This window comes from Lolium rigidum, chromosome 1 (assembly GCF_022539505.1).
Source record: "Lolium rigidum isolate FL_2022 chromosome 1, APGP_CSIRO_Lrig_0.1, whole genome shotgun sequence".
Lineage (NCBI taxonomy): Eukaryota > Viridiplantae > Streptophyta > Magnoliopsida > Poales > Poaceae > Lolium > Lolium rigidum.
Window position 1 is genome coordinate 66,639,112 of NC_061508.1, and position 24,860 is coordinate 66,663,971.

The 24,860-nt window shown below is 42.7% G+C and overlaps 2 protein-coding genes and 1 long non-coding RNA gene across 3 annotated transcripts; 2 read left to right on the forward strand and 1 right to left on the reverse strand.

Moving 5' to 3' along the window:
* Positions 1-226: 226 nt before the first annotated feature.
* On the forward strand, positions 227-6,856 carry LOC124685462 (alanine--tRNA ligase, chloroplastic/mitochondrial-like). Its single transcript, XM_047219816.1, has 11 exons — positions 227-675; positions 1,364-1,542; positions 2,272-2,350; positions 2,711-2,845; positions 2,952-3,101; positions 3,187-3,297; positions 3,375-4,295; positions 4,820-5,092; positions 5,205-5,414; positions 5,974-6,128; positions 6,247-6,856. The coding sequence occupies exons 1-11, from the start codon at positions 310-312 to the stop codon at positions 6,581-6,583; spliced, it is 2,916 nt and encodes a 971-aa protein (XP_047075772.1). The 5' UTR covers positions 227-309; the 3' UTR covers positions 6,584-6,856.
* A 708-nt stretch (positions 6,857-7,564) lies between these two features.
* On the forward strand, positions 7,565-8,530 carry LOC124685463 (chlorophyll a-b binding protein of LHCII type 1-like). Its single transcript, XM_047219818.1, has one exon. It carries the CDS (start codon positions 7,623-7,625, stop codon positions 8,421-8,423), a length of 801 nt encoding a protein of 266 aa, XP_047075774.1. The 5' UTR covers positions 7,565-7,622; the 3' UTR covers positions 8,424-8,530.
* A 13,797-nt stretch (positions 8,531-22,327) lies between these two features.
* On the reverse strand, positions 22,328-24,447 carry LOC124674856. The gene is made up of 3 exons (XR_006993087.1): positions 24,241-24,447; positions 23,498-23,540; positions 22,328-22,787 (listed from the first exon to the last, which is right to left on the reverse strand). It is a non-coding gene; the product is annotated as an uncharacterized LOC124674856 (long non-coding RNA).
* Between the last annotated feature and the right edge of the window lie 413 nt (positions 24,448-24,860).

Consider the following 24,860-nt stretch of genomic DNA (forward strand, 5'->3'; position numbering starts at 1 on the left):
CGCTAGTGTCCGTAGCCATCGCTAGGTGGTCGAATGACCTATTTGTAATTTTTATTACTTTTGGTCATCTTTGTACTAGCGTTGATGATTATTAATAAATCGGTGGAATTTTTATTACATGCAGAGATTTATTTAGCGTCTTTGTTTTTATTTGCAAAAGAGGCCTAATATTTGTCTGGTGAAATGGAAGATAAGGTTTTTGGGCCAGCCCAGCCACACACCATCACCCTGAACTCCCGAGCTCGGCTTCTACTATCCTCCCCGCCTTACCTTGCCGGCGTCGCCTGCTCCTTCCACCCCGCCGCCCTCATGCTAATCCCGGCGCGCCGTCTCGCTTCTTCTGCTACCATCCCAGCCGTCTACCCACACATCTTCCCTGCGCCGCGCTCCCTCGGACTCCGGCGACAGCATGGTCGAGGGGCGCCGGCGAGGAGGACGTCAGCGACACCCGTGGTGCGCTGCTCGGGTTCCCTGCCTGTAGCGAATCCCGCAACGGTGTCAGGTACAGATAGTTCACACGAGTGGAGCGGGGACATGATACGCCGGCGTTTCCTTGATTTTTATGCTGCCCGTGGCCACAAGATCCTGCCGAGCTCGTCCCTCGTGCCCGATGACCCGACTGTGTTCCTCACCATTGCTGGCATGCTTCAGTTCAAGCCGATATTTCTCGGAAAGGTACGTCAGCATTGCGCCAATCATTTCTGAAATCCTGGCAGCCTCGTTTTGTTTAGGGCATGTTCGATTCGTGCCATTCGGGAAGGGCAGGAATAGGAAAATGCAGGAATTGCATGTCATGACAAGATCATCCCCGATCTCAAAAACATGTAATTGAAGTTGTTTCATGTTAGGTGTTTGCTATAGTTGTCATAGACGCGATGCAAAAATTGGATTCAACAGATATTTTCTTTCGATCTGCATACAAAATAGTCCATATGATTTTATTTTTTTGCTGTGTCATCGGTATTGCCATTAGGGCACTGCGTTTGTTGCAGATGGTAGGTGTAATTGGTATCTTCATGATATTAATATATTCCCTTTGTAAAAAAAATCCATATGAAAATTTCTTGTAGTTTAACAAGTCAAGAAAGCTCTACGTGAAAAAATCCCAAGGAATAGAAACCTGAAAATTTCCTATATATATCAGAGGCCATATGTTTAGACAATCCATGAGCACAATTCTTATCATTATTTGTTGTCTATAATAATATTGATGTCTATAGTTGAGTTTAGTTTTTAGTTGTTGCCTTCTCAGTAACAGGGAAGGAACTTCATTGTTGTATCTAGATCATGTGAATGCACACCATATTGCAGCTTTTGCCTTTTTGTTTTACTACATGAAGAAGTCCCTGTATTGCTACTATAGGAACCTAGGCGTGTACCATGTGCCACTACCTCCCAGAAATGCATAAGAACAAATGACATTGAGAATGTGGGGCGAACATCCCGGCATCAAACCTTCTTTGAGATGCTTGGGAACTTCAGTTTTGGCGATTACTTCAAGAAGGATGCAATCAAATGGGCATGGGAGCTGACTACCAAGGAGTATGAACAATTTCCTTTATTCTACATGCATCATGATCTCGATGATGGTAAACTTTAAGTTGTTCATCTGAAAATGATTGCCATGTCTCTGCTTGCTACATAGAGATGTTCACGCATGTCAAATGGCTTATTATGTCACATATGAGCTTTGTACTGTCCAAATTGATTTACTTTGTCAAGCTTCTTAAACTGCTCTTATTTTACCTTAATGATGTTACTTGCATTTTGAGCATTACTTTAGGAAAAAGAATCCAGTTTACTCCACTGGGGTGTCAATGATGTGCAGTTAGCCCCCTTCACTTTTATGGTCCACTTAACCCCCTGCCACTTGTAGTACACTAGCACTGGGCCACTTTACTTCCCAATGCTGGTTTTTCCACCATGACATCATACGTGGATGCTAATATCATCTTCTACCCGCTTTGCGCTCAGTATGGGTTGATTAGTTGGACACACTTACCATGCTGTAGAAAATGATGTCAGCCTACTACTCCAAAACCAGTCTGGTGGGGATGAAATGATCTGGTATTAGTCTCAAAAGTTTTAAGTGGACAAAAATAGTCCAGGGGGAACCGTTGAATATGTGTGCTACTTCAGCGGAAAGTGGAATGTTTCCTTAATTGTATGGCATCTTTTGGACATGCTTTGAGGTGCCACACAACAGTATTCCTGCAATTCTTTTTCATGTGTGCCTGTTTAGCATTCATTCTGTTTGTGAACTTTGTTTAGGTATGGATTGCCCCCAGAAAGACTGTGGATTAGTGTATTTGAAGATGACGATGAGGCATTTTCCATTTGGCTCAGTGAGGTCAGTTGTCTAAACTGAATATTTCAGCGGTTGTGCATTTCTTCTCTGTTGTCTGTTCCCGTAACGATGGATTATGTAGTACATTTAATGATGTCTCAATGTTAATGCTCGCCTCTTCCGCTAAGACTTGACGAGATATATTCACAAACAAAAAAACTTTAAGATCACTAACAAAAGTATGCATGTTTCCGTAACAACTCAACTTAATCAAAAAGAGAGTAGAGATTCCATGTAATAAATTTATGATTCCTCAGTAGTTGTTTTGGATTTAACTTGCTCATTTTATTAAGAAGTGCAGGGATTGTGTTAGTATTCGGTTAAGCTTATAGTAACAGATTTCTTCCTGCTTATTTTATCAAGGTTGGTGTACCAAAGGAACGTATAAAACGGATGGGCGAGGATGATAACTTTTGGACTAGCGGTGCTACTGGACCTTGTGGACCCTGCTCTGAAATGTATTATGATTTCCATCCGGAGAGAGGATCATTGAACGCGGTATGGAAAGATTCTGTGGTATAGGTGGTTAAATGTTAGGTATTTGATATTTTGTTTGAGGTTCTCCAGTAACTGAAATTAGTGATGTTCATATAGTTCTGTGCAGGATTTGAATGATGATAGTCGATTCATTGAATTCTATAATCTTGTCTTCATGCAATACAACAAAAACGATGATGGATCTCTAGAACCATTGAAACAAAAGAACATTGATACAGGCATGGGGCTTGAGCGTATGGCGCGCATTCTTCAAAATGTAATGCTTCTCAGTTATTCAAATGATTTATAACATTGTTATTTGTCTTGAGCAATAGTCTAACTTGGATTAACTGTTACCACAGGTACCAAACAATTACGAGACAGACTTGATTTTCCCAATTATAGAAAAGGCAGCAAGCATGGCGCTGGTTTCCTACAGCACAGCTGATGATGCTATGACGACAAATCTTAAAGTGAATAATTCTGAATCCCCTATTTCATGATAAATTCGTTGGATAGACATAACCTTTGGAATTTTCTCTTTTGCTAGATAATTGGTGATCACATGAGGGCGGTTGTTTATCTCATATCAGATGGGGTTATCCCCTCAAATATTGGGAGAGGATATGTTGTTCGAAGGCTTATAAGAAGGGTAGTCCGGACTGGTAGATTGATAGGTATGAGAGGTGATGGGCATGAAAACTCTGATGATACATTTTTACCCTCACTAGCTGAGACAGTAATTAGCCTTAGCAGTGAGATAGATCCAGATGTTAAATCAAGGCGGAAATCGATTCTTGGAGAACTTCAGAGGGAAGAGCTGCGATTTGTACAGACTCTGGGAAGAGGTGAAAAGTTATTAGATGAACTTTTAGATGAGGCATTAGTAAGTGCTGCTGATAACGGAGATAAGCCATGCCTATCTGGGAAAAATGTTTTCCTTTTATATGATACATATGGCTTCCCTGTAGAGATTACAGCTGAAATAGCGAGCGAACGGGGTGTTAGTGTTGATATGAAGGGGTTTGATGTTGAAATGGAAAACCAAAGAAAACAATCTCAGGCAGCTCATAATGTTATCAAACTTTCTGTAGGAAATGAGAATGAGATTGTCAAAAGTATCGCTGATACAGAGTTCTTGGGATATGAATCTCTTTTCGCAACTGCTGTTGTTAAAGGTCTTTTAATTAATGGAAACCCAGTAGAAAATGTTTCAGAAGGTTCTGATGTGGAAATACTATTAGACCGAACACCATTCTATGCTGAATCGGGTGGTCAAATTGGAGATAATGGTTTCCTGTATGCTTATGAAGAGGAAGGTGGAGAACAAAATGCAGTAATAGAAATCAAAGACGTCCAAAAATCCCTGGGAAATATCTTTGTTCACAAAGCCACTATTAAACAGGGTTCAGTCGAGGTTGGTAAGAAAATTGATGCTGCAGTTGATGGAAAACTGAGGCAGGGAGCCAAGGTATGGTACTGCAAGTCTTTTTATGTTTTCACGCATTTTATGAATATTTAATTGTTATTAGGGCATCCATGTGTTTTTGGTGGCTGGCATTTTAATGTTCCATTGGTTATTTTATTTATGTGAAGTTTGTGTTAACTAGATGTTTGTAATAATTTCATGAGCTTCAACAAATTTCATCTCGGCACCTCTACAGGCTTTAAATAAGAAAGAAGGAATATTTGCTTCGGATAGTTATCTCATTTTTGGTGTCAGCTGCTTAGCACACATTCCCATAAAATGTCTGATTGCCTGCAAAGATGTTTCTGATAACTGACATTAATATCAGTAAGAGCAAATAAACTCCCTTTTACTTTAATTATCTGGTGTTTTGTTAGCATTTTGGAACATGATGCTGGTGCCTTGAAACAAAATGTTTGGCATTAGCAAATGCTTGTTTAGGAAGTTACCAGTTGCATCTTGCACTTTTTGCTTTAACACCTCTATTTCTGTTCTCTTCTTTAACTTCTTTGTGTTTCTTTGTCTAGGTTCATCATACTGCTACACATCTACTACAGTCAGCTCTTAAAAGTGTCATTGGTTCAGAGACATCACAGGCGGGATCCCTTGTGGCTTTTGACCGTCTCCGATTTGACTTTAGTTTCCACCGGCCTCTTTCAGAAGAGGAACTACTGGAAATTGAATCACTGGTGAACCAGTGGATTAGCAATGCAACACATCTTGAGACAAATGTGATGGCTCTGCAAGATGCAAAAAATGCTGGTGCCACTGCTATGTTTGGAGAAAAATATGGCGAACAGGTTAGTATCTAAAAAGCACTACAACACTAGAAATTATGATATTACAGAAACATGGCTGCAAAGTCATATGACATAACAGACGGATGTTTAAATTTGTCCTCAATTCTGTTAGGTCAGAGTCGTAGAGGTCCCTGGGGTGTCGATGGAACTGTGTGGTGGAACTCATGTCAATAATACAGCTGAGATTCGTGGATTCAGGATAATCTCAGAACAGGGAATAGCTTCCGGAATCAGAAGGATTGAGGCAGTTGCAGGTGATGCATTTGTTGAGTATGTTTGTTCTCGTGACAACTATATGCGGCACTTATGCTCGTCACTTAAGGTATGGTGCTACTCACTGAGCAAATTTGCTCTATTCCTTGATGTGCCATATTTGCCCTGAGGAGTGCAATATGTGCATCTGATGGTCTTTGTCTCTTGTTCAAATGGATTTAGCATCATTCATCTCTGTTGATCTGTTAGAAATATACATACTGCATTAGGTTAGGTTGATGTGCAGATTTTCAATTCAAACATCAATCAGCTGGGAATTAGTAGCAAAGTATTTCAAATCTCACAGGGCACCTTTCTCCTGTCAAGGTCGTACAAGGTTCATAACATTTTTATTTCGAAGCTAACACGGTAGTTTAATTTAATATAAAATAGGAAGAAACTTGCTTGTCTTGAACATAAATAGTTATCTGTAGATCACTTGACTAGATGATTCATGCTCATTACAACTTACATTCAATACCTTGTCCCATGTGGGTAGTGTCACGAAAAGTGCAAGAGCAAGGTCTGCTGACTTGCCATTAAAATTTTCCTTGCATGTGTGATCGATATTTCAAAATATTTTTCGGATGAATCATTACATCTTTATACTATGTAACTTACTTTTTCAGGTTAAAGCAGAAGATGTCAACAGTAGAGTAGAGACAGTTCTTGAAGAGCTAAGAACAACCAGAAATGAAGTATCATCTCTACGCAGTAAAATTGCAGTGCTGAAAGCAGCAACTCTTGCAAGTAAAGCTGCAATAATTGAACCTCAGAATGTCAGGTACTTGCTTCAGCTGTTGCCATTCTTATGCATCACATTACTGTCTGTCTGGTCTTTAACAAAATATACAAGTGCTTTGTGCTTATTCACATTTTATACCAAAACCTGTGTCCTGTAGGATCTTAGTTGAAAACATGGGTGATGTGGATGCTGATGGGCTGAAAAGCGCCGCGGAGCATCTCGTGGGAGCCCTGCAAGACCCTGCCGCGGTGATTTTAGGTTCATGTCCAGGAGAAGGTAAGGTCAGCCTGGTCGCCGCCTTCAGTCCTGGAGTCGTAAAAATGGGAATTCAGGCAGGCAAGTTCGTGGGTGGAATAGCCAAACTTTGTGGTGGAGGTGGTGGCGGCAAACCGAACTTTGCCCAGGCTGGTGGTCGGAAGCCAGAGAACTTACCGGATGCCCTTGAGAAGGCTAGAGCTGAGATTGTTTCTTCAATATCTTCAAAATCCAGCTGATCTTCCACTCCATACTTGGTAGAACCATTTACATACATAGGAAATAGAGCATATCATCACAAGAAAATGTAATTTGTTCCCCTTTTCCTGGGTCTGTATTCGTTTCCTTTGGTCACCAAGAGTCCAAGACAGATACATTTTTGGATCTTTATTTGATTGCTTCTGAGTTATGTACGTACCATGGAAAGTGAAGGTTCATTTTAATCACCTGTAGCTTGTAGAACAACAATTTGACATATATGTATATAGACTTGGGGCCAGATTTGGAATGTACGAACTGCAAAATGCAGGCGCTACATGAAATGGAAGTAAATTGATCGTTCCAATTGGCGGTTCGCAAGCTCCATAAGGGAAGTACATGAATACAGAGACTTGCATTGCTTAATGGATAAAGAAAAAAAAGTGGGACTATATCACCTGCTTGTTTTTTTTCCCTTTATTATAAGGTTGCATCACGATTAGAATGCTTGTTTTCTGCATTTTGTCGTCTAGCTACTTGTTTTTTAGATAAATATTATATATTTTTTCTTAAATGAATTATGATAGAGATATCCCGCCAGTTAACTAATGACTGTATTTTGTTTAAATTGGTGTATTGAAAAATGAGTTGAATTGCTGAGTAAATTACACTTTCAAATTCCAGTCATTATCTGTGTTGCCGGTTGCACTGTAAAGTTTGCATTATGGGGCAATTGGTAAAACATGACACGAGAAACTTTGGACCACATTAAAAAGGTTTGGTAAAAACACTTATCGAGTGTTAAATGCTCCAATCCTCAACACAATCCAATCCTCGCACTAAGGAGATTGCCAGCTAGCCATAGCCACAAGTGTATCTGATCCCCTTGGGGCTCTCCATGCACCAATGGCATTGCAACAACAGATTTCTTTCGGTGTTCTTGTCCCTCTCGTCAGCTTACACCGGTAGATGGCCCTGCTCTCTACGCTGCCTTAAATAGCCCACTCCTTCTGTTCAGTTCTCTCAAGCCATCTCTACAACAACAACAACAACAACAACAACTCCAGTCTTAGCAGCGCAATGGTGGCGACCACTATGTCCCTCTCTTCCTCGGCATTCACCGGTAAGGCGGTGAAGAATGTGCACGCCACGGCTCTCTTCGGCGAGGCTCGTGTCACCATGCGCAAGGCCGCGGCGAAGGCAAAACCAGCTGCCTCGAGCAGTCCATGGTATGGCGCGGATCGTGTGCTCTATCTTGGCCCACTATCCGGCGAGCCCCCAAGCTACTTGACAGGTGAGTTCCCCGGTGATTATGGGTGGGATACCGCCGGGCTCTCGGCCGACCCCGAGACCTTCGCCAAGAACCGCGAACTGGAGGTGATCCACTCTCGGTGGGCCATGCTCGGCGCGCTCGGCTGCGTCTTTCCTGAGTTGCTCGCCCGCAATGGAGTCAAGTTTGGCGAGGCCGTTTGGTTCAAGGCCGGCTCCCAAATCTTCAGTGAGGGCGGCCTCGACTATCTTGGCAACCCTAGTCTCGTCCACGCTCAGAGTATCCTGGCCATTTGGGCTGTCCAAGTTGTGCTCATGGGTGCCGTCGAGGGGTTCCGCATTGCTGGTGGCCCACTCGGTGAGATTGTTGACCCACTTTACCCTGGAGGCAGCTTTGACCCACTGGGCCTAGCCGACGATCCCGAGGCATTCGCGGAGCTCAAGGTGAAGGAGCTCAAAAACGGCCGCCTCGCTATGTTCTCCATGTTCGGCTTCTTTGTGCAGGCCATCGTTACCGGTAAGGGCCCGCTCGAGAATCTCGCTGACCATATCGCCGACCCTGTTAGCAACAATGCTTGGGCATTCGCCACCAATTTCGTGCCCGGAAAGTAAGGCACCGACTTTTGTTGCATCAGCTGAGCTGTGGGGTGGTGTGATGTGTAGCACTACCATGATGTAAATTACAAGGATGCGTGGAAAAGCATTGTTTGGTTCGTCCACATTGTTTCTCATGTCCTACATCTAGCTATTTTTGTGATCATCACAGTAACATTTCGACACTCTTTCAAGTATTCAACCAATGTCATCATTTGCTTCTCGAGAGGATAACTTATTCAGTCGTATACGCCTGGAAATTTTGTGGCGTTCGGGCAGCAGATATCAAAACTCTAGGTGACCTGTAGCCTGTGGGAATAATCTCAATCTTGGATGCTCAAACTTGAACGAACAAAAGTAAAGTTTACGAGGTTTATTATTTTATTTTCAATAAAAGTGTGTGTTTTCGAAAATTGGCGTTATTCTTAAAAAAGAAGGAAATATTTGTAGTTTCCTTTCATATTGCTTCGTAGGCAACACTAGAGACATGTGGAACGGAAATTCAAAATGGAGAGCAGTTTACACACCCACCAAGGGGGTGAGAGTTAAAGGAGGAACATTTTCGAAAACTGGCGTTATTTTTCTTAAAAAAGAAGGAAATATGTGTAGTTTCCTTTCTGTTGCTTCATAGTAGGAGAGTTAAAGGACAACAAGGAAACAGCAATGTTGCACTTGCACCTAACTTGTGGCAAAAAAAAAGACGGTTGCATGCCACTTGTATTTGGAATCATATGGGTGAGAGTACAATCAATCTTTTTTTTTTGCGAATTCGACTAAAATCAGTCTATATACGGTACTAATGCTTTTCTCTATGGTAGTAGGGTACAGTTTGGTCACACATATTCTATGATGTGATATTTCACCAACAATAATGTTCCCAATTTAAGTTATAAATTCGATGATCAAAACCTGCGTTTTTCAAACAAATGGACTACGCGCCTCATCGGCCACAATAAACTGCATAGACCACCAACTATTGATGTCTTTGTTGCAACTTGCAAGAACTACTCAATTTGCCTGTTCTCTTTTGCACAAACAATTATTTGTGTAATAATGTGTTACGCATATGTCTAAATCTCTATTAAGTTCGTTAATAGTAGATCTGGTGACAGGGACCACGAGTCAGAGATGATGTGGCCAATCTAACAAAAAGGGATAAAACTTTCAAATGGCTGATTCAAATTGTCTCAAATTTCCCATATTAGTTACTTTATATTGTTTCAGTTACAACATCTCTTTCATGTTTTTGAAAAGTTTGAAAAAAACACTACATAATAACACGTGGATGACACATCATCGTTGCCTCGTGGATACCACTCACCAGATTTGCGGTAATCAGCTTAATCTTAGATTTATACCTGTGTGCAAAGGAATAGGTAAAAGGAGTAATTGTCTAGCAATATCAGTTATAGTCGTTGGTTCCTGCAATTTCCTCCGCGAGCCACTCATGCGGCTCATAGTTCTACTACTATAAACACCTCCTCATCCACTTCTCTCTACTCTACCGATGTCGACCAGCACGTGGCGGCGGCATGTGTCTCTACCTTGACCATGAGGGCAGTGATATTTGGAAGTGGATACATGTGGTGTAGTTTTCCTTGTTGTAGATGTGGCTATGATTTCCTCAATTGTCACATCTCCATCATAACGATCATATATTTGCTTCGCCTTCGGTCATTGACCGCTACTCTAATGAGGCCTTGAAGCAATTTCAAAATGCGTGTTGGCTCGATGGCACATCGTAGTCACCACTAACCACTCAGCTATCACTCAGCCTCGGCACGCAGGTGCAGTCGGTGTGGCCGAGCCTCGGCGAGCGCATGATGGCTCCAACGCTGAGTTTCTATCATGTCTGCAGTATATCAACCAGCATCACGTTGCCCACATCATTTCGGCATGGTGCACCGTAGCACGGCCTCCGAGAGTCCATCGTGTCCGTCCTCCGCACGTCTCTTCATGTACTTTCTCCATCTGTAAGCTATTAGGGCCGCCCAATCGGTGGCGAGGACGCTGCGGTGGGCAGAAACAGATGGCACGGCGATTTCGGATTAATATTAACATATTATAGAACCGTTCTATCCAAAAATTGCCTATTAGTCCTGGTCCAAAACTCGTACAATCAATTTTAACCGTTAGATTAATTAAGGAATTCTCTCAATTATATACTACCGGCTAAAATGTGTAGCGCAATGCAGTGCACCGTAATATGGAGTAGTAAGTTGACTACGTTGGCACCATGTATCCTCACTGGAAGTTTGATGTTACTTATTTAAAGTTGGGTGTCTAAAAACCATCGTCCGACTGGCAAAAGGGGAAAGGGTTCCCCTTTACGGCAGTAGCGATGTTGGGCTAGCGAGCGACCATGCCATGGTGGTCATGTTCATCCGTGGGGGCTGGTTGTGCCCTCTTCCGTCGTTTCTTCTTCGCTACGTCTTCTTCCTGCAGCTTCAGTTTGATGTGGTGGGTGCTCTGGTGATGGTGGTGGTCTCAGTGATGCTCCCTGCCGTCTCTGATGGCGTTCCCTTTGGCACTCTAGCTCCATCTTTTCCGTTGTGTTCTTGGAGGAACTCCTCCGCCTCCCGACGGTACGGTGCCCTTCGATCCAGGGCGAGGGACAAGGGGTCCCTTTCCGGAGGTGGAGACGGTGGAGGTTTGATCTAGTTTTGCCTAGTGGGTGCGGACGACGACATGGTCCGGTGGCCTCCCCAAGCTCTCGCTGCCTTCCGGTGCTCTCCTCGATGTCTAGCTGTGGTGTGGGCGTCCCAAGTGTTGTTCATGTTTCGATCTTTAGTTTGCTTGTGTTGTCTGGTTCTTTGAGCTGTCTGTAAGCACGTTTGTATCTGCCGTTGTTGGCTTTATTAATTTAAAGCTGGGCTAAGGTCTTACCTCTAAAAAAAACCATCGTCCGCATGGTATAAACATCATAGTGAATTAGTAGTTATTTTGTATTTTTTATGATTTGCTACCTATTTTTATAGGTTAAATAATATTTCTGTGAAGGGAAAACATGATAGAGATACTCAATTACCTAGTAATTGCGGTGCTGTCATTTTGTTTTATTAGGAAGTAAATTAAATCATAGAATATTTTGCACATCCGACATTCGTCCAACTAGCTAGTTGCACTTCGCACCATTGTATGCCCAAACCATGCACATAAAAGCGGTTTACGTATGTGTTTATAATTTCATATATGCTTTGATCAGGTTGACATAATTTAGTTTTAGAAAAATCATAAATCACCTTAATAACATTGTTGTGCTAGTACAACACGCGAAAAAAAAATCAAGATCGATATTGCATCAACATAAACCAATCACCTCAGTCTAAGGAGATAGCCAGCTACCCATAGCCACAAGTGTATCTGATCCTCATGGGGCTCACGCTGCACCAATGGCAGCACAACAACCGATTTCCTTCTCTGTCCCTCTCCATCGTGCCAGTCGTACACCAGAAAATCTTCTAGCGGCCTTTGCTTGCTACAGTAGTTGCTATGCTGCCTTAAATAGCTCCCTTCTGCTGTGCTCTTTCAAACCATCTCATACTCAAGCCTCGCTCTCTGAGAACCTACAGGACACAACTCAGGTGTTTAGCAGAGCAATGGCGGCCACCAATATGTCCCTCGCCTCAGCCCTTGCCGGCAAGGCAGTGAAGAACATGATGAATATCCAGGCAGCTTGGTACACTAGGATAACCCGTGATATGATGATTAAGTTTAAGATTGTACTAGTATTTTATCATAGTATTGTTATTAGAAAATAATGAAGCCAGATCATGTGGTGGGCCAATTAGGATTTTCAGTGTGTCTGTTTGACTTGGACCTGTCCAAGTCAACTAGGTTAGGCCCAATAGGGGCTGGCCGACCACCTCTCCCTCATATAAGGGGATGGTGCGGCCTAGGGTTTAGAAGGTTAGAGTTGATTTAGAATAATGTAGAACTTGAAGGCGTCTCAGACGTTCGTCCACTTATCCATCAATAAAGGCGTGAGAGTTCTTGAATCTGTCAAGAGCGTTCGTGCGTGCGAGAAGGTCCCCGAACTGTCGAGGGTTATCGAGCTTGGCATGTCTATCCAGCTTGAGGTTCGGCGTTCTTCGTCGAGTTGCTCGCCGGATTGGCGGTCCCCATCTTCAGGTTACGTGTATCACACACGTGATTGTGAGAGTTATTGGATCCATTGGATCGAGGAGGTGCACCATGAAAGATCGGGCCAACGACACGTATCATCTTGGTATCAGAGCGCTAGGTTGATCACGGTGCAAATTGATTGTTGTTGGCTGTTGTTTTTCTCGATTTGGAGTGGATACCATTGGGTAATCCGTCGCCATACTGTTGGTGAAGATCGAAGAAGCCTTCGTTCATGCGGAGGAGGTGGCGGCAGCAAGGAAGAGGAAAAATTCAAGAGGAACAGGAAAATCCAGGCAACTTTGTACACTAGGACAGCCCGTGATATGATGATTAAATCCAAGGTTATACGAATATTTTATCATAGTATTGTTATTAGGAAATAATGTAGCCAGGTCATGTGGTGGGCCAATTAGGGTTTTGAGTGTGTCTGTTTGACTTGGGCATGTCCAAGTCTACTAGGTTAGGCCCAACAGGGGCTGGCCGGCCACCTCTCCCTCATATAAGGGGATGGTGCGGCCTAGGGTTTAGAAGCTTAAAGTTGATTCAGAATAATGTAGAACTTGAAGTTCTTATTATCACCGTTCCTATGGGATCGGCGTCGGTGACGGCGTCTCGAACGTTCGTCGAGTTATCCATCAATAAAGGCGTGAGAGTTCTTGAATCTGTCAAGAGCGTTCGTGTGTGCGAGAAGGTCCTCGAACTGTCGAGGGTTATCGAGCTTGGCGTGTCTATCCAACTTGAGGTTCGGCATTCTTCATCAAGTTGCTCGCCGGATTGGCGTTCCCCATCTTCAGGTTACGTGTATCACACACGTGATTGGGAGAGTTACCGGATCCATTGGATCGAGGAGGTGCACCGTGAAAGATCGGGCCAACGACACATATCATCTTGGTATCAGAGCGCTAGGTTGATCACGCTGCAAATTGATTGTTGATGGCTGTTGTTTTTCTCGATTTGGAGTGGATACCACTGGGTAATCCGTTGCCATACTGTTGGTGAAGATCGAGCAAGCCTTCGTTCATGGGGAGGAGGTGGCGGCAGCAAGGAAGAGGAAAAATTCGCGAGGAACAGGAAAATCCAGACAACTTGGTACACTAGGACAACCCGTGATATGATGATTAAGTCTAAGGTTGTACCAGTATTTTATCATAGTATTGTTATTAGGAAATAATGTAGCCCGGTCATGTGGTGGGCTAATTAGGGTTTTAAGTGTGTCTGTTTGACTTGGGCATGTCCAAGTCAACTAGGTTAGGCCCAATAGGGGCTGGTCGGCCACCTCTCCCTCATATAAGGGGATGGTGCGGCCTAGGGTTTAGAAGCTTAGAGTTGATTCAGAATAATGTAGAACTTGGAGTTCTTATTATAACCGTTCCTATGGGATCGGCGTGGGTGACGGCGTCTCGGACGTTCGTCCAGTTATCCATCAATAAAGGCGTGTGGGTTCTTGAATCTGTCAAGAGCGTTCGTGCGTGCGAGAAGGTCCTCGAACTATCGAGGGTTATCGAGCTTGACGTGTCTATCCAGCTTGAGGTTCGGCGTTCTTTGTCGAGTTGCTCGCCGGATTGGCATTCCCCATCTTCAGGTTACGTGTATCACACACGTGATTGGGAGAGTTATCGGATCCATTGGATCGAGGAGGTGCACCGTGAAAGATCGGGCCAACGACACGTATCATCTTGGTATCAGAGCTCTGTAGGATAACGGTTGCATAGAAAACAAAAAATTTCCTACCGCGAACACGCAATCCAAGCCAAGATGCAATCTAGAAGACGGTAGCAACGAGGGGGTATCGAGTCTTACCCTTGAAGAGATTCCAAAGCCTACAAGATGAGGCTCTTGTTGCTGCGGTAGACATTCCCTTGCCGCTTACAAAAGCGCGTAGAAGATCTTGATCACGATCGGTTCCGGCGCCACGAACGGGCAGCACCTCCGTACTCGGTCACACGTTCGGTTGTTGATGAAGACGACGTCCACCTCCCCGTTCCAGCGGGCAGCGGAAGTAGTAGCTCCTCTTGAATCCGACGAGCACGACGGCGTGGTGTCGGTGGTGGTGGAGAAATCCGGCGGAGCTTCGCTTAAGCGTGCGGGATGTGGTGGAGGAGAGAGACCGCTAGGGTTTGGGGAGAGAGGGGGGTTGGGCGCCGGCCCTCTAAGGGGTGCGGCCAAGGCTGAGGCTTGAAGTGGTCAGCCCCTCTCCTATGCCCCTCATTATATAGGTGGAAGCACCAAGAGTTCTAGTCCAAGTCTTCGAATAAGACCCCAACACTAAAACCTCCCATATGTGGGAAACCTACTCAAGGAGGGAGTCCTACCCAAGGTGGGACTCCCACCTTTCCTTGAGGTGGGTTGGCCGGCCACCCTAGGGGAGTCCACCTTGGACTCCTCCCCTTTAGGGTTGGCTGGTCATGCAAGGTGGAGTCCCTCCGGGACTCTACTTTCCATGGTGATTTCTTCCGGACTTTTCTAGAACCTTCTAGAACCTGCCATAAATGCACCGGATCATTTCCAAACTTGGAATATGACTTCCTATATATGAATCTTATTCTCCGGACCATTCCGGAACTCCTCGTGATGTCCGGGATCTCATCCGGGACTCCGAACAAATATTCGAACTCCATTCCATATTCAAGTTCTACCATTTCAACATCCAACTTTAAGTGTGTCACCCTACGGTTCGTGAACTATGCGGACATGGTTGAGTACTCACTCCGACCAATAACCAATAGCGGGATCCGGAGATCCATAATGGCTCCCACATATTCAACGATGACTTTAGTGATCGAATGAACCATTCACATACGATACCAATTCCCTTTGTCACGCGATATTTTACTTGTCCGAGGTTTGATCTTCGGTATCACTCTATACCTTGTTCATCCTCGTCTCTCGACAAGTACTCTTTACTCGTACCGTGGTATGTGGTCTCTTATGAACTTATTCATATGCTTGCAAGACATTAGACGACATTCCACCGAGAGGGCCCGAGTATATCTATCCGTCATCGGGATGGACAAATCCCACTGTTGATCCATATGCCTCAACTCATACTTTCCGGATACTTAATCCCACCTTTATAACCACCCATTTACGCGAGTGGCGTTTGATGTAATCAAAGTACCTTTCCGGTATAAGTGATTTACATGATCTCATGGTCATAAGGACTAGGTAACTATGTATCGAAAGCTTATAGCAAATAACTTAATGACGAGATCTTATGCTACGCTTAATTGGGTGTGTCCATTACATCATTCATACAATGATATAACCTTGTTATTAATAACATCCAATGTTCATGATTATGAAACTAATCATCCATTAATCAACAAGCTAGTTAAGAGGCATACTAGGGACTCTTTGTTTGTCTACATATCACACATGTACTAATGTTTCGGTTAATACAATTATAGCATGATATATAAACATTTATCATAAACATAAAGATATAAATAATAACCACTTTATTATTGCCTCTAGGGCATATCTCCTTCGATCTCCCACTTGCACTAGAGTCAATAATCTAGTTTACATTTGTAAAGATATAACACCTTGGCCTTATGGTGCTTTATCATGTATTGCTCACGGGAGAGGTTTTTAGTCAACGGATCGACACGCTCGAAACGTATGTATTTTGTAATTCATTTGCGTCTCAACGCATCACTCATTTCCAAATGAGTCGGCATTAAATATGTTTGATCTTACGGTGGAACCTTAATTCCGATGTCACGAAATATGTCACTAATATTGTCACACACAATATAGCTTCAAAGTTCCGACTCTGTCGGAACTGCACCAAGTTCTCAAAGAACCTCTTGACTTAACATCCTTTGTCATTGTCAAAATAATGACATACTCTGCCTTCTTTTGTAGAATCCGTCACAATATTTAGAACTCTTCTAAATCTAGCATAGACAACTTCTAGCTCATTGTGCTACCTTTTAAACAACACTTAGTCTAATTTGAGATTGAAATTATATTTTATATGTGACAAAACCAATATCGGTGTAACACCTTACAGCGATTTGTTTGTCATTTCTTCATACAAAAAAAAATATATATATATATATATCCTTAGTTCTTCTAAAGTACTCAAGGATATTCTTACTGTCGATCCAATGATCATCATATGAATCATTCGGTATATGCTCATAACACTTTATAGCACATGATATCCGATTGTGTACATATTATTCGTGATCTATAATCACTCATGTGTTTTTACTCATTGAGTGTCGATATACACTCAAGTCTTGTTAAACCTTCACATGACAAGAACATTTTCTTAATATTTCTATATTGAACTACTTCAATATCCATCATATGTACTTTGACTTAAACTTATTTATGTGTTTCAATCTATCTTCATAGATCTTGACACTAAATTTGTTTCAGATCCATATCCTTTCATTGAAGTTAATTCTCAATGAAACCTTTTTAATCAAGTATATAATTACATCATTTATAACCAACTATATGTCACCTACATAAAGTATTATAAATGTGTCTTAGCGCTCCCACTTAATTTCTTGCAAATGCAAGCCTCTTCATCGTCTATGATGAAATCAAAAACTCTTTGACTATTTCATCTGGTGAAGATTCCAACTCCGCAATACTTACTTCATCCAATTGAAGTTCGTATACCTATCTAGTATTCCACGGACCAGCAAAACTCTTGGTTGTATCTTGTATACATCTTTAATACATACTTCTGATAAGTAATGTATTTTGCCATCCTACTAGCATATCTCATAAAAGAAATATGTAGTGATTACTAGAATAATCCACATAGACTATAAGCATTGCTACGGAAGATTTAATCTTATCGTAGTCAACTCTTTGAACTTTGTCGTAAACAATTTTTCAACAAGTCGAGCTTCTTCAAAGGTATTTCATCTAAGTCTATAGATCCATTTACTTTCAAAAAGTATTCATCTATTATGGATTTCATGGTGCATGGCCATTTTAACGGAGTCAGGGCCCATCATAACTTCTTTGCTTGTAGTTGGTTTATCATTTTTCAAAATCAATCCTTTGTCCACAAATCATTTATTTGATCACAAAGTAAACCATACCTACAAGGTTCAATATGTACTTCGATCTCCATGGCTAAAACACTTTGTAGTCATAGGAGCCATGATCGTCGTGGCCGCTTCGGAACCAATTCCGATGCTTTGCGCTACTCCGATCATTATGCTCGGGTTCATAAACCTTATCAAGTTCTATTGTCCTCCCACTCAAAAACTTCGCTAGAAACAATTTCTTGGAAATAAGAAACATTGACAAACACTTTTGTCTTTGTCTCCATTGTGGGAAGAATTCCCATTCAATTCTCGGGATAACCAACAAAGACATTCATCCGATTTTGGTTGTAAACTTATTTACTTATGCTATGCATACCAAAATTTAAGAAAAGACTATTAGGGTTTATACCCATGTCATAACTCGTATGATGTCATTTCAACGGATCATGATGATGCTCTATTCGGTGTAAAGCGGTAGTCTCTAAAGCATAATTCACAAAAATATAATGGCATTAATATTTTATCTCATCATTGACCCAACTAGGTTTGGATACATCTCTCGGATACTTCATCATCACTATGATACTCCAAGAAATGTGAGTTGTAGAACAATTTTATAACTCTCTTAGATGTTCGCTAAAACTAGTAATTCAAATATTTCCACTATGATCCAATCATAGATATTTGACTTTTCTATTACGATGATTTCTACTTCATGCTGAAATTTATTTGAATCCATTCAAATGTTTCAAACTTCTTCCTTATCGAATATATCCACATATATATACTCAATTCATTGTTTGAAGTTTTCATGAAGTATAAGAATCTTCCGCACACAACTATGCCCAGTGATCCATATACATCATCATGTATGTTTCCACTAAGTTAGTTGCCCATTCAAAACTTGGCCTATGAACGGTATTTTAGTCATTCTTTTTTAGAAAAGATTTGCAAGCGCCAAACGATTCAAAAAATCAAATGACTCCAAAAATCCATTTGCATGGAGTTTCTTCATGCGTTCCTTTCCAACATGACCTAAATGGCGGTTCCACAAATAAGTGGAATTCAAATCATTTGCCTTATAGCATTTTAGCGTCAGTGTTATGTATGTGTGTTTCACCATTAAGATTTATAATAACTTATCCATCGTACATGGAGTAATGTCATAATTTAAACAACTCATTGTTTTCATTTGACCGGAGCAAAATAACAATTATTAAGTTCTTTATTATAAATTCTAAGGGTTAGATAGAATGCCAACGATGAACATAATAACACTTTATTTTTGTTCCAGGCGTGCATTCCTATCATATTCCTTGTCGAGTCACTTAGGCCATTGTATTCTTGTATTGCGTTGTTTTGTATGACACTTCATACCAACCAATATAGTACTAATATCCAAGAATTTCTTAGTGTGACTTAACTAGGAATACAACCATAACATGTATATCATTTATATACACCGAGCTAGACTTTCTAGTCTTTTCTTTTCTTTTTGCCAAAATATCTTTTGCAGTTTCTCTTTTAGCTTTCCTCATTATTCGGAAAAACACTTCAACATCAATAACTTCTAGGTTTGTTGGTCTAATACCAATAACCTTGAGGTTCTTATTTTGAAGTTAATCATCATATGACAAGTGTTCCAGATTTCACTATTAGTAACTTTGTAATACGATGAACAATTTCACTCATAATTTTATCCATTAATTCATGACAACTTTCTGAGACCATGTATGTACATGCTAGGCTCATAAAGTTTAAACCTTGGTATTTGCATGTGCAAATCTAGCTTGCACCCGTTGTATGCACACGTAGAATCTATCACACCCGATCATCACGTGATGCTTCGAAACGACGAGTCTTAGCAACGGTGCATATTAAGGATGGTCACTTCATGGATATGCGAATATCGTTAGTGCCCCAATAGTTGGAGGATTGTGACGCCTTGCGTCTTCAACCTTCGTACATTCCCATAAAACTTATGAGTTCATGTAGTCTCACCAAATTATATTCTATCATCTTGCAATAAGGTCTTAGATATCACATATATCTCATACCTTGATTATTTCCGAAAACTAAATTTTCAGCTCCTTACTTTTCAAACAGATTTGAACTTCAAGTTTCACGGAGACAAGATAACTTTAGGTACTAATTGAAACCATAGCTCTTTGAATCAACAATGTGAGGTTTACTAAAAGTTTGCAATAGGACTTAATCAATTCTTGATTCTTTAACAATACGGTACCAATCCGTAAAGTTTCTTGTCAGATTTTAACAGTATTTCTATCTCAATTACAAGAATAGCGCATGGTAGAAAACGGATGCCAATACTACAAAATTAATTCAAAATACTACTCGAGACTATGTTTATGATAATTAGTTCATGTTTTAATCTAATTACTAATGAACTCCCACTTAATACAACATCCCCCATAGTTGTTAAGTGGTACACGATCCAAATCCACTACACCAAAACCGATCATCACGTGAGATGATGTAGCTTCAATAGTGAACATCAAAATGTTGATCATATCATCCATATGACTCGTGTTCAACCTTTCGGTTTCCGTTGTCCCGAGACCATGTCTGTACATGCTAGGCTCGTCAAGCAAACCCAAGTATTCCGCGTGTGCAACATGGCTTACACCCGTTGTATGTGAACGTTGAGTCTATCACATCCGATCATCACGAGATGCTTCGAAACGACGAGCTGTACAACGGTGCATACTTAGGGGAGAACACTTTATTATCTTGATATTAATGTGAGGGATCATCTTATAATGCTACCGTCGCGATCTAAGCAAAATAAGATGCATAAAAGGATTAACATCACATGCAGTTCATATGTGATATGATATGGCCCTTTTGTCTTTGCGCCTTCGATCTTCATCTCTAAAGCACGGACATGATCTCCATCATCAACGGGCATGATCTCCATCATCGTCGGCGTAGCGTCAAGGTTCATGGCGCCGTCTTCATGGTTGTTCACCTCATGTAGCAACTATTACAACTACTTTGAAATACTACTCAACATGAAATTTAAAGACAACCATAAGGCTCCTGCCGGTTGCCACAATACAATAATGATCATCTCATACATATTCATCATCACATCATGGCCATATCACATCACCAAACCCTGCAAAAACAAGTTAGACGTCTCTAATTTGGTTTGCATATTTTACGTGGTTTAGGGTTTTCGAGTAAGATCTAATCTACCTACGAACATGAACCACAACGGTGATACTAGTGTTGTCAATAGAAGAGTAAATTGAATCTTCATTATAGTAGGAGAGACGAGACACCCGCAAAGCCTCTTATGCAATACAAGTTGCATGTCGAACGAGGAACAAGTCTCATGAACGCGGTCATGTAAAGTTAGTCCGGGCCGCTTCATCCCACTATGCCACAAAGATGCAAAGTACTCAAACTAAAGATAACAAGAGCATCAACGCCCACAAAACCATTGTGTTCTACTCGTGCAACCATCTATGCATAGACACGGCTCTGATACCACTGTAGGATAACGGTTGCATAGAAAACAAAAATTTTCCTACCGCGAACACGCAATCCAAGCCAAGATGCAATCTAGAAGACGGTAGCAACGAGGGGGTATCGAGTCTTACCCTTGAAGAGATTCCAAAGCCTACAAGATGAGGCTCTTGTTGCTCCGGTAGACGTTCACTTGCCGCTTGCAAAAGCGCGTAGAAGATCTTGATCACGATCGGTTCCGGCGCCACGAACGGGCAGCACCTCCGTACTCGGTCACACGTTCGGTTGTTGATGAAGACGACGTCCACCTCCCCGTTCCGGCGGGCAGCGGAAGTAGTAGCTCCTCTTGAATCCGACAGCACGACGGCGTGGTGTCGGTGGTGGTGGAGAAATCCGGCGGAGCTTCGCTTAAGCGTGCGGGATGTGGTGGAGGAGAGAGACCGCTAGGGTTTGGGGAGAGAGGGGGGTTGGGCGCCGGCCCTCTAAGGGGTGCGGCCAAGGCTGAGGCTTGAAGTGGTCAGCCCCTCTCCTATGCCCCTCATTATATAGGTGGAAGCACCAAGAGTTCTAGTCCAAGTCTTCGAATAAGACCCCAACACTAAAACCTCCCATATGTGGGAAACCTACTCAAGGAGGGAGTCCTACCCAAGGTGGGACTCCCACCTTTCCTTGAGGCCTCGTTTGGTAGTTGGGGGAGAATAAACCAGGGAATCAGACCCCTGGAGGGAATTTAGGGGTGCACCCGGGAACCCCTCCTATCGTGGGAAAATTGGGCCCAATCCCTAATGTTGTTTGGACGCACAGGAAAGTTGAGGGAAAGCACCGGAAACAGCCCAGGGAGAAAGAAACCGAGTTTAATTGTTTCAGCGCATACGTAGACAATTGGTAAACAATTCCAGCAAATCAAAAAACGTGTAAATAATTCTGGAGTAGTTAAAAATGACATTAAAAACCTACATTTTGGATGAATCAGAAGTAATTACATATTGACAAAAATAATACTCCGAACCAAAATAAGTTTTGCGCGCGCTTACAAATGGATTTCCATAACACATTGAATACCCTGCAAATTAGGCCTAGATTTCGAAATTCAAATTCGAATCTTCGCCACCGTCCACTTTGCTCGCTGTTGCAGGAGCCGACACGCCTAGCTCCACCTCCACACGTCGGCCACGACGCCTAGCTCCACCTCCAGGCGTCGATGGCCGTCCACCGCTCTGCTTGCCATCGGAGGGGTCGCCCCGACCACACCCAGGGGGCATCGCGACCAGCACCACCTCTAGCCGTCGTCTGCTCGTCGTCGGAGGGGTCGCCGCTACCAGCTCCACCTTTGGCCGCCGTCCGCCGTTGCTCTCGTCGTCGAAGGCGTCGCCGCTACCAGCTCCACCTTTGGCCGCCGTCCGCCGCTGCTCTCGTCTTCGAAGGGGCCGCCACGTCCATGCTCTCGTCTTCTAGAGACCTCCTCGCCTTCCACCGGTACTGGCCGAGGGAGTCCGCTCCGCCATCCCTATCCAGCGCCGGCAAATTTGGGTGGTGTTTCACAGAGAATAACGGCTTCCTTATTTAGCATATGTACATCCTCACATTCAAGATGCCTTTCAACGAATCTGCATTCCATCGGAGGAAGAACAGGGAATAACACATGGAGAGAGATGGAGCGAATGTTCACCTTGTGGAGATGGAAAGACACTTCTCCTTCCTCGACGACCACATCGCTTGCAAGCTCAGTCAAGCAAATTCTGTAATCCTACGGGTGAAAAGATAAGATGATATTTAAATATTGAGCCCATACTAATATTCGCGAAGATAAACCAGAATTGGAGGGGAGCAGTATTATTTATTAATTAACTCTTGTTTCTTGCAAATTCAGAATTAGGAATAACTGAATAAGCATTGTACTCCTCCCCGCCCTCACATGAAAATTTGGGAATAACTATGTAACTGAACTACCACGGAAACTGTAGTAGTCACTATATAAGGATGTGCGGAAAATGTAACATCTAAACTGATTATGTAACATTGATATAGATCTTAAAAGTTCATCATCTACGCTAATTCCATTCCACACAAAAAAAATCCATTGAGGGTTTACGATATTTCGGAATAGGCTATTACTTTATCAGAATACACACAAAAAAATCAGAAATAGCATTGTGATGAAGTAGTCTATTACTTTATCAGAGTACACATAATCACATATCGATATCTGCAAGTACAACTAATATGGTTGCATCATTGTTCAAATAGGCTTGCAAATTCCATTGAGGGTTTAGGATATTTATCAGCAGCCTGTACAGGCAACAGTGCCAGAGCTTCAAGCTCTTTCTCCCTCTACATGCTCTACCTATAACTACTGCTGTAACTAATTTACCATGTACTACTGGTAAAAAAGAGAAAAAGGTAAAATATAGTACTCCGGGAGTAGTAACCAAAAATAAAGAATAAGATATGCAATACCTGCAAAATCGTCGAGCTTCTTCCTCAAGAACCGGTCGACAGCCTGCAAGATCAGGACCAGCAGCTCATCAGTGCGGGGGATAGGTAAGGCATGAACTAATAAAATGGATCTTCACAAATAAACACATCCAGCCAACTTTAACCAAGTGAGATGACAATCATTATATTTCTTCCTTGACAATAACTTTACTCAGCCAACTTGAACCAAGTTGATGTATAACATTTATATTTTGAGCTTATATAAAGTATAATGCCAGTGCAAAAAATGACTTTGATATGTACAAAACAAAGCAAGAATGGCTGAATATATTATCCTACCTGATCTTAACAAAGAGCAACATTACAACAATAATTCACACTTCTTTTTATTTCGCCAGATGGGGTCAGGAAGAAGTACAATCAGACAATCACACTATCAAGTAGTAGTTCAGTTCACTTTTTTCATGCATTTACTAGGAAATCTTGAAGAAGATACTTGTATCGAGAAGAGCCCAACTATTAATCTATCATAACAGATCATGGCCAAAGTTGACCACATATTTCTGGAGTGCTATGTGCTGTTCAGTTACTACCAGCAGGACTGACTACCACTAGATTGATATAAAACCAAACATCAGTGCAGGAGGTGGTGCTCACGTTCCTAGATTTCTAGATCTGGAGCAGCACAAAGATGTACAGATCCAGGGCAGGATAGTGCAGAGTGGAGAAGCAAACCAAGGACGGGAGAAGGAGTAGGGGTTAACCTTCGTCAATCCCGACAGCCGGCCGTCGTCGTCGCCGGACGGGACATGAGAATTGCAGCGGAGCAGATCTTGGGAGATGGGGAAGGACGGACGCCGGCGAGGGGATAGGCAGTAGAGGGAAGAAGCGTGCAGGCGCAGCTATCGGGAGCGGGGCCTCGCTCGTGGTCGCCGGAGTGGACGCGCCGAACGCCTGCACACGCCGCCGTGCCGTCGCCTGGCATGCGAGAGAGAGCGAGCGAGCCAGAGGATTCCGTTCCCGACCTCTAGACTCGTGGATAGCGCTCCCAGGGAAAAGCCGCGGAAGGGAACGACAACTCTCCCCCGTGTACAACCAAACGGCCCGGTAAGTTGACCCGGGCCAATTCGGCCCGGGGTTTCCTGGGCCAGGGAAAACACGGGGAACCACCCGGGAAAGCCTGCAACCAAACGAGCCCTGAGGTGGGTTGGCCGGCCACCCTAGGGGAGTCCACCTTGGACTCCTCCCCTTTAGGGTTGGCTGGTCATGCAAGGTGGAGTCCCTCCGGGACTCTACTTTCCATGGTGATTTCTTCCGGACTTTTCTAGAACCTTCTAGAACCTGCCATAAATGCACCGGATCATTTCCAAACTTGGAATATGAC

Bases quoted from the DNA above. Each gene is read 5' to 3' on its own strand.
- LOC124685463 (XM_047219818.1), top strand. From the start codon at position 7,623: ATGGTGGCGACCACTATGTCCCTCTCTTCCTCGGCATTCACCGGTAAG.
- LOC124685462 (XM_047219816.1), top strand. From the start codon at position 310: ATGCTAATCCCGGCGCGCCGTCTCGCTTCTTCTGCTACCATCCCAGCC. The intron at 2,846-2,951 runs GTATGGAAAGAT...AGTTCTGTGCAG, and splicing joins AGAGAGGATCATTGAACGCG to GATTTGAATGATGATAGTCG. The intron at 6,129-6,246 runs GTACTTGCTTCA...TGTGTCCTGTAG, and splicing joins ATTGAACCTCAGAATGTCAG to GATCTTAGTTGAAAACATGG.